Source organism: Pseudoliparis swirei, chromosome 9, assembly GCF_029220125.1.
Source record: "Pseudoliparis swirei isolate HS2019 ecotype Mariana Trench chromosome 9, NWPU_hadal_v1, whole genome shotgun sequence".
NCBI lineage: Eukaryota > Metazoa > Chordata > Actinopteri > Perciformes > Liparidae > Pseudoliparis > Pseudoliparis swirei.
The window spans coordinates 28,072,152-28,084,736 of NC_079396.1; the positions used below are offsets into that span (position 1 = coordinate 28,072,152).

At 44.5% G+C, this 12,585-nt stretch overlaps 2 protein-coding genes across 6 annotated transcripts in view; one reads left to right on the forward strand and one right to left on the reverse strand.

The window, feature by feature from the left end:
* The window catches only part of b4galt5 (UDP-Gal:betaGlcNAc beta 1,4- galactosyltransferase, polypeptide 5), a 62,798-nt gene that overhangs the window by 49,724 nt on the left and 489 nt on the right, over positions 1-12,585 (reverse strand). For 2 of the 4 annotated variants that reach the window (XR_008832786.1, XM_056422553.1), the window contains exon 1: positions 2,980-3,622. The exons of 1 other annotated variant lie outside the window; for it this stretch is intronic. Coding sequence is in view for 1 of the 3 variants with exons in the window: in XM_056422553.1 (XP_056278528.1) it covers positions 2,980-3,088 (109 nt within the window). In the remaining 2 variants the exon portion in view is untranslated. Of the gene's footprint in view, positions 1-2,979; positions 3,623-12,585 lie in introns of those variants that run through there. One more of the 4 variants, XM_056422555.1, reaches the window with a different exon arrangement.
* slc9a8 (solute carrier family 9 member 8) overlaps positions 4,504-12,585 on the forward strand; it is a 31,724-nt gene continuing 23,642 nt past the window's right edge. For both annotated transcript variants that reach the window (XM_056422536.1, XM_056422537.1), the window contains exons 1-4: positions 4,504-5,111; positions 6,167-6,351; positions 7,555-7,635; positions 11,331-11,389. In XM_056422536.1, the coding sequence (XP_056278511.1) occupies positions 4,891-5,111; positions 6,167-6,351; positions 7,555-7,635; positions 11,331-11,389 (546 nt within the window). In that variant the 5' untranslated portion in view covers positions 4,504-4,890. The remainder of the gene's footprint in view (positions 5,112-6,166; positions 6,352-7,554; positions 7,636-11,330; positions 11,390-12,585) is intronic.

Sequence of the window (12,585 nt, forward strand, 5' to 3'; positions counted from 1 at the left end):
CATGTGAGAGTCGGCTGAGTTGACCCAGAGATTCAACTCGGGGGACGGGGACGCCGCTCGGTGGTGAGGATCCCCTCGTGGTCCTCTCACTCTGCGGCCCTCGCCGGGCGCATTTACTCCGTTGAGGTGCGCCGCGATTGAAACCTCTCTGATAGTCCAGGTGTATTGGTGCACGTCGGGCTGTTGAGTGACCAGCAGCTGGCCGCTCTGTCCATTCACCTCACAGTTGCGTATTGATCAGACAAGAAGACACGCTTATTAACTCGATTACTGTTGATCAAAACAGAACGAGGGTTTGGCTGTAGCCTACTTGAAACATACTATTGAGAACATATTCGCTGACATGCACGTGATGAACAGTTTTTTGTTTTTGTTTTTTTCCATCGCAGACTTTTTTTTGCCTTAGGCGCTCGGGATTTGTCATAGGCGCTCGGGAAAACGGCGTAGGCGCGTGCCCAAATGTTCTCTATGCAGGAAAAACCCTGTACATGGGGCGGAAAGCGTGAATAGATCCATAGCTACTTCGAAGAGTAAAGGCGGGGCGGGGGGGGGGAATGACCGGCTCTTTGATGGTTGAGAAAAAAATGTCCGCTCTTGTACAACTTGAACGTCACCGTCGATGTGATTTATTCGTCGTCACATTGAGACCTCCGTTGTTTACGTAGACTACCGACCTTCTGGTGTGAACCACAAGCGACGGATCACACAAGTGACTTTCTTCATTTATTCCCTCAGTAAACATGCAGTTTATGGTCTCAACCGCTCCTGACTACCAGGGGGCTCCTCTGGTTGCATAGAAGTATATCTTCATGTGTAAAGCTGCATTCTCTCTCCTGACCACCAGGGGGAGTCTCCTCTGGTTGTATAGAAGTATATATTCATGTGTAAAGCTGCATTCTCTCTCCTGACCACCAGGGGGCTCCTCTGGTTGTATAGAAGTCTATATAGTGACTCTACTTCTCTCTTGATGTATGACTTTAAACTGTGGATAGTTTAAAGTGTTAAAAACAACAATGTTCCCCGGACGAGTGAAAGCAGCGTTGTGAATCACGCCTTCTAAAATGTACAAATCAAATTGTCAAAACACAAGGAGCCAAATGTTTTCGTAATTTTGTATTTCTAAATCATAGTTAAGCCAACGCCCGTTTCCTTTTGGGGTTTTTTAATAACAGGGTTCTTACACATTTTGGATTTCCAGGACTTTTCCAGGACTTTAAACCACATGTCCATGACAAACTGAACTCTCGGTATAAACATGAACATTTTTGAACATGTTGCGTATGGAGAGCGTACGCCGGCTTATATTTTGAGCGTCTTTCTTTAAAAAACATATTAATTATTTTAAACTCGGCGTAAATGAACATGTGATTATAACACATTTACAGGACTTTTCCAAAACTTTTATGATTTGTTTTTTTCATGACTTTTCCAGGCCTGGAAATGACCATTTTAAAATTCCCTGACTTCCAGGTTTTCCATGAGCGTACGAACCCTGTAAGAAGTATTTTCATTGTGATTTTAAGCCACAGCACGTAGTGCCGTTCCCCTAAATCAGTACGTCTAGTTTCATGTTTAAATCCATGTCGGGCACGTGTTTTTTAAACACGCTTCAAAGCTGCGGCCTGTAATCTGGTATTGTGGACAGGTCTGAGATAATGCCTCGAGGAGCCCAACCGTGGCAAACGCAGAACGCCTGTTCAGCAAGCGCAACAGGATATCCAACCGGCGGCGGCGTGATCGCCGAGTGTCAGGGAAGTGGAATGACAGACTGGGATCGGCACGGCCTCAAGGCCACTGCCGGGTGAAAGTCCCAACTTGTTTTATTTATTTATTTTTTAACAATAAATGTGAGATAAGCCGCCGATACAAGCGACTGATATTTGGGAAATCGCACATCGGTGATGATGATAACGCAAAATAGAACGCAATAAACATCTGGGCTGGTAGTGGACCTATGGAAGCCCATTTCCCCCACTAAAAAAAAAATGTAAGTGATAGAAAGTCATTATTATGAGATAGAAAGTCATTATTATGAGATGGAAAGTCATTATTATGAGATAGAAAGTGTCTGTGTGTGTGTGTATTCTTTGTTATTCAGTCAATCAAATACATTATTATATTTTATATACAAAACAGAAAGACTGAAAAGGTATAGGTAGAAGGAAAAATATGCTTATATATTCCTATCCTAAATTATTAACAAACAAATCAGAAAATTAATATAAAATAAAGAAAAATATCAAAGAACATTAAAAAATAATATAAATATATATACATACATCTTCCATATAAATACGTTTCAATCATGATTCCTTTGAAAACCAAAAATGAGTTGACCATAATTGGACCCCTACAATAGGTTTTATGAGATAGAAAGACATTATTATTATTATTATTATTATGTTAGTGGTGTAAATGGTCTTCCATAGACTCCAGATGCTCAAGGAAAAGGAAACTGGGAGGTGGTTAAAAAAAAAAAAAGACACAAAAGAGGAGGTGAGACATCATTAATTTATGAATGGACACATGATGTCACACACCTGCGTGTGACTTGATGATGTCACACACCTGCGTGTGACTTGATGATGTCACACACCTGCGTGTGACTTGATGATGTCACACATGTGTGATCTCTGGGCTCAGGATGACTTCTTAAAACTAAATAGTGTCATTCAGGGCTCTATGAGTCCAGGACTCACAACTTGAGCAGTGATATAGGCTCACAACGAACACACCAAAAGCTAAATGACTATATTTTGCCAGCACATGCATCATAATCATAGCTGCTGGGCCTGCTAACAGCTCATCATAGCACCATGATTACCACGGTCAGGTACATGGATATTATGGGATAGACTTCCAGCATCCATCAGCAGTCTCATCGTTATCATCGATTGGGGGAGATCAAGGCTCTCTCACACACACACACAACCCCCCCCCCCCCCCCCCCCCCGCGATACCAGGCCGGTTTACACTTACCGATTCCGGGGGCGGAGTAGATGAAATACAACGCGGAGGTGGAGAGCGAAAACAGGAATAAGAGCCCGAGGAATGACCGTCTTCGGAACCGCAAATGTGCCGGCATCATACAGGCAGCAAATGGGAGTGTGGGGGTGGAAGGAAGACGACGTTTCCCGTTATCTTCCAAGCCGAGGTTTGGGGTTTTTTTGGGGGGGGGGGGGGGGGTCAACGGTATCCAGATGCCCGGAGGAAGGAGCCGGGGTTCCGCGGTCTGCCCTCGGGTCAACGAGCAGAGCGGTCGGTCGGTCGGTAGCCGGTGTGGCGGCGGAAGCTGATGGCGAGAAGCTGCGGAGGAGGAGGACGAGGAAGTCGGCGTGTTTCACTCCGCGACAGCTTCGAGGCTCACAGTCGGCGGACGTTCACAAATCCATTCCCGGGGGGGGGGGTTCGGGTACCGGTCGGGTTGGGTTGGTTGGTTCTAGAGGGAGACCATCACTCGGTGTCGGTGGTGGTGCTGTGGCCGCTCCTGCGCTTCGCCCGCCCGCCTGCCTGCCGCCCTATGAATGGGGCCGGCTGCCTCTCCGCAAAATGACCAACACCAGAGAAAAGTGGGCGTGGACGGCCAACAGACAGGAACGAGCACGCGCACGCGACGCGAACGACGTAGGTACCGAGGGTTCGAGGAAAACCGTCACACCTTTAGCAACCGTTGCTACGCGATGGCGGTACCGGCGGAGAGCGTTTCATGTGGAAGCTAGCTTCACGCTAGACAGCTGTTTTACGGCTAATTAAAGTGGCTATTTAACTATTGTCAGCTGATCTTTATATATATATATATATATATATAGAACGAGAGAGAGAGAAAGGGGGAGAAAGAGAGAGAGAGAGAGCAGACTGAACTAATATATATATATATATATATATATATGTATGTACATAGCTCATTATAGCTAATTACAGTCTCTATTTAACTACTGTCAGTTGGTGGTCTTCATATATATAATATATATATAAATGAATAAATAGCTAATTAGCTAATTATAGCTAATTAAAGTCGTTATTTAACTAACAGCTGATCTATATATATATATATATATATCACATATGTACATAGCTCATTATAGCTTATTACATTCTCTACTGTCAGTTGGTCTTCATATATATATATAAACATATATATATATATATAAATGAATAAATAGCCACTTTAATTAGCTATATGTATATATCAAAAGCCCTGCAAAAATAATATATGTATTATATTTATGTATATATATATATATATATCAATATTAATGTGTGTATATGTATATAACTGTGCATTAGATCTTGTAGTATAGACCTACTCATGCATGCACATCTTCATATATTATATTATTGTTCAGTTATGCACACTTTCCCCTCCCGCTGATATATAATGTGTTAATATGAGTTTAATCTTCACATATGTATATCCGTCCATCTCAATTTACACTCATCTACTGATTAATTGAAGGGTTACAAGGATGTTTCCTACATCTGCAGGTAATTTGCAGCAGGTGCAGGCCACACTGAAGCCTCAATACATACGAAACCGCAAGTTGACGGCTGACGCGACATTTCAAAGGCTCATGGGAAATGTAGTCTCCAAGCACTACTCTGACGCGTCGACTTTTTATTGAAACCACTTGAAAGTTAAATCATATCCACCGTGACAGACAACATACATATTTATTCGACTTCAGTTTCATCAAATCCTTGGTTGTTGTTTCCTTACTCTTCTCTCCCCACACGCAACGCAAAAAACTACAATTCCCGGCAGACACTGCGTCACCCGGAAGCGGAGCAGCGATGTCAACAGAAAAACACAGGGCGCCGTGGACATGAAAGTTCCAAGTGTGTTTTTGCTCCCGAAGCTTCGCTTTTGTGTGTAAATGCACCGGCTCGAGAATGAGAGGCGTTCACCGCGAAGTTGTGTTGCTTTGCTTTTTGTTGTTATTCGTGAATAAGTGCTTGCCAACGCGCGCCGAGAGCGAGAACCAGTTGGATCTGCGCGCGAGTGACGATGCCGGCGGAGGGGAGGTGGAACACCGGCAAACTGTCACGACACACGAAGGAGAAGAAGATGGACTCGGTTCGGTCGAGCAGAAGAAGGAGGGGCAGCCTGTCGGGTGAGGACAACAAACTCATGTCGACTTGAGTGCTTCTCGCTCTGGAGGAACTTAGCTCCGATGGAGCTAGCTAACTTAAACATGCTTCAACAGGATGGTTAAAACATAAAAAAGACATGTCCTTAATACCTGCCAGGTGTTTTATTCGACTATATTCAGGTGTTATAACCTTTTAAGAATAAAGTAAGTGAGCTTCAAGTGAAGCTTTTGGGACAAACAACACGTTAAAAGCTTATATTTTAGTCACCTTTTTTAATATAAAGTGTCAAATTAATACTAATCAAATGTATGTCATGCTCAAAATAGCTATGAAATACACTTGCCACTTTTATTTTATAATATATACTTGTTTTAAAGTACTGTTGTTGGGTTGTTGTTTCCAATATTTATTATTATTATTATTATTATATTGTGTCTACATTATTGCACTGTTTATTGTTTTTACTGTTCTATTTTACGCACTTGGTAAATAAACGTTTATGATTCTGACTGATCAACGCGCTTCGTTACTAGCTTACATTGGATTCACCTTTGGATTCACCTGGGCGGCTTTAGCTCAGTGGGGGGGAGAGGCGTCCTGCCAAACCCAGGGTGGTGGGTTCGATCCCACCCATCCCCATTAGTTGCAGTCAAGTGTCCTTGCAAGAGGCACTGAACCACAGTTGCTTCCTTCGCGCTTCACCGCAGCCAACTAAAAAAAAACTTAATATGGGTTAAATGCAGAGAACTAATTTCCCCTTGGGGATAAATAAAAGTGTATATTCTATTCTATTCTATTTTAATAATTTTTTATATATGTCAAATAAATTAATACTAATCCAATATATCAATGTCATGCTCAAAATAGCTTTGATATACACATGCCACTTTTATTTTATAATATATACTTGTTTTAAAGTACTGTTGTTGGGTTGTTGTTTCTAATATTTATTATTATTATTATTATATTCTGTTTATTATTGCACTATTTTTATTGTTTTTTTACTGTTTTATTTATGTCTATGTTTATTGTCATTGTTATGCACCGTTCACCCATTCCGACTGTCTCCTTGCAGCAAGGTGTCCAACCACACCGACAACGTGACCAACGAGACCCTCCACGCCACGACGCCCGCCGTCAAGCCCACGACCCCGGCCCCCCCCACTGCCAAGCCCATCCTGCCTGTGCAGACGGGGGTCAAGGCCCAGGAAGAAGAGCAGTCCAGCGGTCTGACCATATTCTTCAGCCTGCTGGTTATTGGTTGGTAGTCTCTCTCTCTCTCGCTGCGGTTCATTGCAGTATGGGTAGCGTTGACCTTAAGCGGAGGGCCAGTGTACAGCCACTCCAGTGGATCGTTGAATGAGCCGTGTGTGGGCGGTAATTCAGGATGAGGGAGGGGGATAAAGGGAAGGATGTGGCAACGCATTAAGACGGTATGCCGTCGGGTCACGAAGAGCTTCTGGAGACACAGCGCCTCCATTAAGCGCTTCAGTTCACGGCAGGTTCAGTCACATGTTTACCGCTGTACCGAATTGATAAATCATGCAGACGGTCACCAATTTGAGTCATTCCCTTTGTGGAAACATAACCATGTTACTTTAACCAAATGTTGTAATGCAGCGACGAATTTCATTGGTTGCAAACGAGCACAAAGTGCAGCAAATTATAGTAATTTGTCTTCGAAAGGAACTTTCATATTGAGTTGATTCTGGCGCCCCCTGTGGACTGAAGTGGTAGTGTCTCTGAGCACCAGGATCCCATTTTAGAAAACCTCTCCTGCAGCAGGGTCTGACAGTCCGACCTTATAGAACCAGACCACCTCTCTACTGCACCGACCTCCGACCGTCTTCCAGCGCTGCGACGACGTGTGTTAAAGACTTCATCTCGTTGGCTGCGCTGCATTTCCGCCCGTTTAATTTTCTCCGTCGTGGCCTCGGGGCGTGTCATCATAATTATGCTTATATGACCAGGAAACTGATTTTAGCACGTCGATTTACAAAAATTCACTCTTGTACTGTATGAATGTTGAGTTTTAATTGGCGGCGGGGGGCAATTTTCTCTCTTGTACAGTCTACACAACGACACTTTTAGATGCCAGTGAACGGCTTTGTCGTCATTTATCTCAAAGCAAGTGTGTGAAGTACTTTCGTAGACTAATAACGAGTGTATTCATAGAGATCCGTTTGAGACTTTCAGGGACTGGAAATAAAGTCCGAGCTGTATGTTTTCCTCGTAGACGTCGCCGTCCGCTCTGCGGGGGTTTGTGTCGAGGAAAGATCTCAACACCGGGATCGTACGGTCATGGAAAACCTGGAAAAGTCATGGAATCATCATCATTATTAGAGGAAATTATGGGGGTGTTTTCTGCAAAATATATCTGACCTGAGTTCACGCGTCACGATGTATTTGTCCTACATATTCATACTTTTTTCTTGCCCCCCCCTCCTCTCCTCTCATCCCCAGGTATCGGCATCATATTGGTGCACCTGCTCATCAAGTTCAAGCTGCATTTCCTTCCGGAGAGCGTGGCCGTCGTGTCTCTGGGTAAGTACGTGTTGCGCAACAGAGTCCAGGAATGTTCCAACGGTGGGGTGGGGGGTGGGGGGGGGATCTGGTCTAACGTGTAACAACATGACATCGGCTTAAAGTTCCCTGACATGAAGTCAATTCTTCCTGGTGTTACAGGTTTTATGAAGCATTATGTTTTTAAATGTGTAAATGAGGCGTTATCTTATTAGATAGGTGATTTATTTTCATACATTTTCAGATGGAACCGTGAGCGTTGGACGACGTCGTGGTGGAAATTCTTGATTTGTGCTGTTGACATATTAGAGTCAACGTTTCTTTACTTGGGGGACTTATATAATATGTCTTTGGGTCACTCCATAAATCAGAACATACTGTCAATAGCCATAAAATCATCACTTTTCTCCATGTTTTATTAATAAATGTATATAAATGAGTCTCTGGGTGAACTAACCCCTCTGCATAAAGCTTTATAATATATTTATGAATGAAGGTCTGAAGTTTGGAGGAGGTGTTATTGTATTACAAGGTTTATGACATGTTTTGTTTAAATATGCAAATGAGGCGTTATCTAAGGTTAATTTCTGTAGTGAAATATACACTGTAATGTGTGTCCGGTGTTTTCGTTCCATTAGTCTCGTGTTCCGGAAGTTCAATGGACCAAAAGTTAATGAAAAAGAGCTTTCTAGGAAATTGGTCACCATGGTGATGAACCTGTTCATTGGTCATGAGCAGGGGTCCCCAAACTTTTCCCTAAGAGGGCCACATAACGTTTGCCTTGCCTGCTGGAGGGCCAGCCGGGGGGGGGGGGGGGTGCTAGTGAGAATGTGCTCACCTGTGTGCGGTATTGTGTGGTTGTTGCATTGCGAACAAGCATCGCTAAACATGTTTCAAAGTGTAAATATCCGCTCAAGATGACCAGTTATTCCAGATCCCTTCGACCAAACTGTTCCCATGAAAACATAAGAAATGTGACTTAATGGATCAATATATAAATTACTTGACTTGAAACTAATATCTGGTGGCGCAGCGCACAGACTGCGCGTCTTTGAGTGCAGACTCCTTTTGCGTGAAAGAGATCGAAACCAGGTCGGGCGATCTTTTTATTTTTATTTTTCGAAAATGTATTTCTTCATCCGTGGCTGTGATGCACTGCTCACTTATACAATCGTAATCGCCGAAATGGATATGAACGGTGGCTTGAAGATCTCCAGCAATATGTTTGTGAATGTGTGACGAATCTGGTGAGCGAGACAGAGCCCCGCTGCAGATGTTAAGAGAACACAACGCAGGCGCAGGGAAACCAGTAGGTCTGAAAACCAGTAGGGGTGTAACACCGGCATATGTGTTTCATGACAGAGGAGATCTGCCGCCGTAGGTGGAAAAGTCAGAGACACGTATCAAAGAGAGAAGAAGAGAGAGAGCAGCGAGAAGCGCAGTGGGAGTGCAGCTCAGTCCAATAAAAAGTGGAAGTACTCTGCGGTCGCGACGCGTCTGGTCTGAACACACTTTTTTTTCGACGCGCGTCGAGACTGCTGCGTAAAATTCTCGACGCGTCCGGTGTGAACACACCATGACATTCAAGCTAACCTAATTTCCCAAACGCTGTGGACATCTGAACGCTGATTGGCCGAGACGCGACACGTCCCATCAAAGATGTTCTATTGCGAAGAGCACCACTCCACATTTTCTCCGCGTCTCAATCACTGCAATCTCAACGGCAGCGGGCCAGGTGAAAAAAATAATAAATCGGAACGCGTCTCTGGTATTGTTCAGGGGGCCGGTCCAAATGGGGAGGCGGGCCGTAGTTTGGGGACCACTGGTCATGAGGATGAACCTGTTCATTGGTCATGAGGATGAACCTGTTCATTGGTCATGAGGATGAACCTGTTCACTGGTCATGAGGATGAACCTGTTCATTGGTCATGAGGATGAACCTGTTCATTGGTCATGAGGATGAACCTGTTCATTGGTCATGAGGATGAACCTGTTCATTGGTCGTGTGGATGAACCTGTTCATTGGTCATGTGGATGAACCTGTTCATTGGTCATGTGATGAACCCTGTTCATTGGTCATGAGGATGAACCTGTTCATTGGTCATGAGGATGAACCTGTTCATTGGTCATGAGGATGAACCTGTTCATTGGTCATGAGGATGAACCTGTTCATTGGTCATGAGTATGAACCCTGTTCATTTGTCATGTGGATGAACCCTGTTCATTGGTCATGAGGAGGAACCTGTTCATTGGTCATGTGGATGAACCTGTTCATTGGTCATGTGGATGAACCTGTTCATTGGTCATGAGGATGAACCTGTTCATTGGTCATGAGGATGAACCTGTTCATTGGTCATGAGGATGAACCTATTCACTGGTCATGTGGATAAACCTATTCATTGGTCATGAGGATGAACCTGTTCATTGGTCATGAGGATGAACCTGTTTATTGGTCATGTGGATGAACCTGTTCATTGGTCATGAGGATGAACCTGTTCATTGGTCATGAGGATGAACCCTGTTCATTGGTCATGTGGATGAACCTGTTCATTGGTCATGAGGATGAACCCTGTTCATTGGTCATGAGGATGAACCTGTTCATTGGTCATGAGGATGAACCTGTTCATTGGTCATGAGTATGAACCCTGTTCATTGGTCATGAGGATGAACCTGTTCATTGGTCATGAGGATGAACCTATTCACTGGTCATGTGGATAAACCTATTCATTGGTCATGAGGATGAACCTGTTCATTGGTCATGAGGATGAACCTGTTCATTGGTCATGAGGATGAACCTGTTTATTGGTCATGTGGATGAACCTGTTCATTGGTCATGAGGATGAACCTGTTCATTGGTCATGAGGATGAACCTGTTCATTGGTCATGAGGATGAACCTGTTCATTGGTCATGAGGATGAACCTGTTCATTGGTCATGAGGATGAACCTGTTCATTGGTCATGTGGATGAACCTGTTCACTGGTCATGAGGATGAACCTGTTCATTGGTCATGTGGATGAACCTGTTCATTGGTCATGAGGATGAACCTGTTCATTGGTCATGGATGAACCTGTTCATTGGTCATGTGATGAACCTGTTCATTGGTCATGAGGATGAACCTGTTCATTGGTCATGTGGATGAACCTGTTCATTGGTCATGAGGATGAACCTGTTCATTGGTCATGAGTATGAACCCTGTTCATTGGTCATGTGATGAACCTGTTCATTGGTCATGTGGATGAACCTGTTCATTGGTCATGTGGATGAACCTGTTCATTGGTCATGAGGATGAACCTGTTCATTGGTCATGTGATGAACCTGTTCATTGGTCATGTGGATGAACCTGTTCATTGGTCATGAGGATGAACCTGTTCATTGGTCATGAGGATGAACCCTGTTCATTGGTCATGAGGATGAACCTGTTCATTGGTCATGAGTATGAACCCTGTTCATTGGTCATGTGGATGAACCCCTCTGACTTCCTCCTCCCTTGTCTCTCGGTCTCTCGTCTTGACCCCGCAGACCTTTCTTCTTCTTTTCCTCCCCTCCTCCGAGGCTGAGATCGTCTCTGTGTTGGAGAGATAACGCTCTTGCTTACCGAAGAGGACAGGACTCTCTCTCCTCTCCTCTTCCGTCACTCCCCCTCTCATTTTGGGCTTTTCTCCCAACACACCGTCTAAAGATATAACAACGTTGTGTTCCTGTGTTTCCTCTCCAGGGATTCTGATGGGAGGCTTCATTAAGATGATCGAGTTCCTGGAGCTGGCCAACTGGAAGGTGTAGTATGTGTTCACACCCGGCTCCACTGCTCTGTGTCCGCCCTGTCACCGGTGCGTTTGTTTAGTTCACCCTCGGGAGGAAGGAGGGGGGGAGGGGTCAGTGTATTTCTGTAGTCCAACAGGAAGTTGGCACCTTTCTCCTCCACACAATTAAAATAAAGGAAAATAACCTCAAAATAACTCTGATGTTCATCAAGTATCTCACAAATACATTATTTTATAAAGCCTAAATACAATCGGCAGAAATAAAAAAGCTAAACGTTGGTAACCTCAATATAAAATATATATATAGTGTGTGTGTGTGTATATATATTATTATTATAGATTTTTTTAAATAACCTCAAAACAAACTTGATGTCCGTCTACGGTGTGTTTTTGTTCACCCTCGGGAGGGGAGAGAGAGAGGTGGAGAGATAGATGGGGGGGAGAGGGAGAGAGATAGATGGGGAGTGAGGGGGGGAGAGGGAGAGAGAGGGGTTGAGAGAGATGGGGAAAGAGGTCGATGTATTTTTGTAGCCCTACAGGAAGTTGACACCTTTTCTCCGCCACAAAAGAAGGAAAATAACCTCAAACTTTATTTTCAGGCATCAAACTAAAATCATGGAGAGAACGTGCTGCTCACATGTGTGTGGGCTCATTCCCCACAGCACACACACACACACACACACACACACACTTCCCGGGGCTCTCAGCTTCATTCATTCAAAGCGTCCACATTCCTCCACACGTCACACGCTATAAACACGTCACGACGCGTGACACACGGAGCTGACCCGCCCGCCGCATTCCTGACGGGGAAAGAGGAACGCCGTCTACAGGGCGCGGGGCGAGTGCTTCTCCTTTATTGAAAACATAAAGCCTGCAGCCCAGAGGACTCGGCCGCCGCTCCCACTTCTTACAAATCTCCTCCCCCCCTCCCCCCTCCCCCGCGCGGTAGATTTCCATCTCCCTCCCTTTTGTATTGTTTCTCGTCCTTCATTCCTCGTGTCCCACATGTCATCTCTCCATCTCCACGCTGTGAACCTACCAGGAACAACTCTCTCTCTACCCCCCCCCCCTCTCTCTCTTCTTCTTGTCCCATGAGTCCTCCTCCCTTTTTCTGTTTTATTCAGTTTTCCTCCCAGTTCTCACAACCTTTAATTAACATTCCTCGTTCTCTGCCAGCGAGTGAGAGAAGCAGAGTGAAGGGGGGGG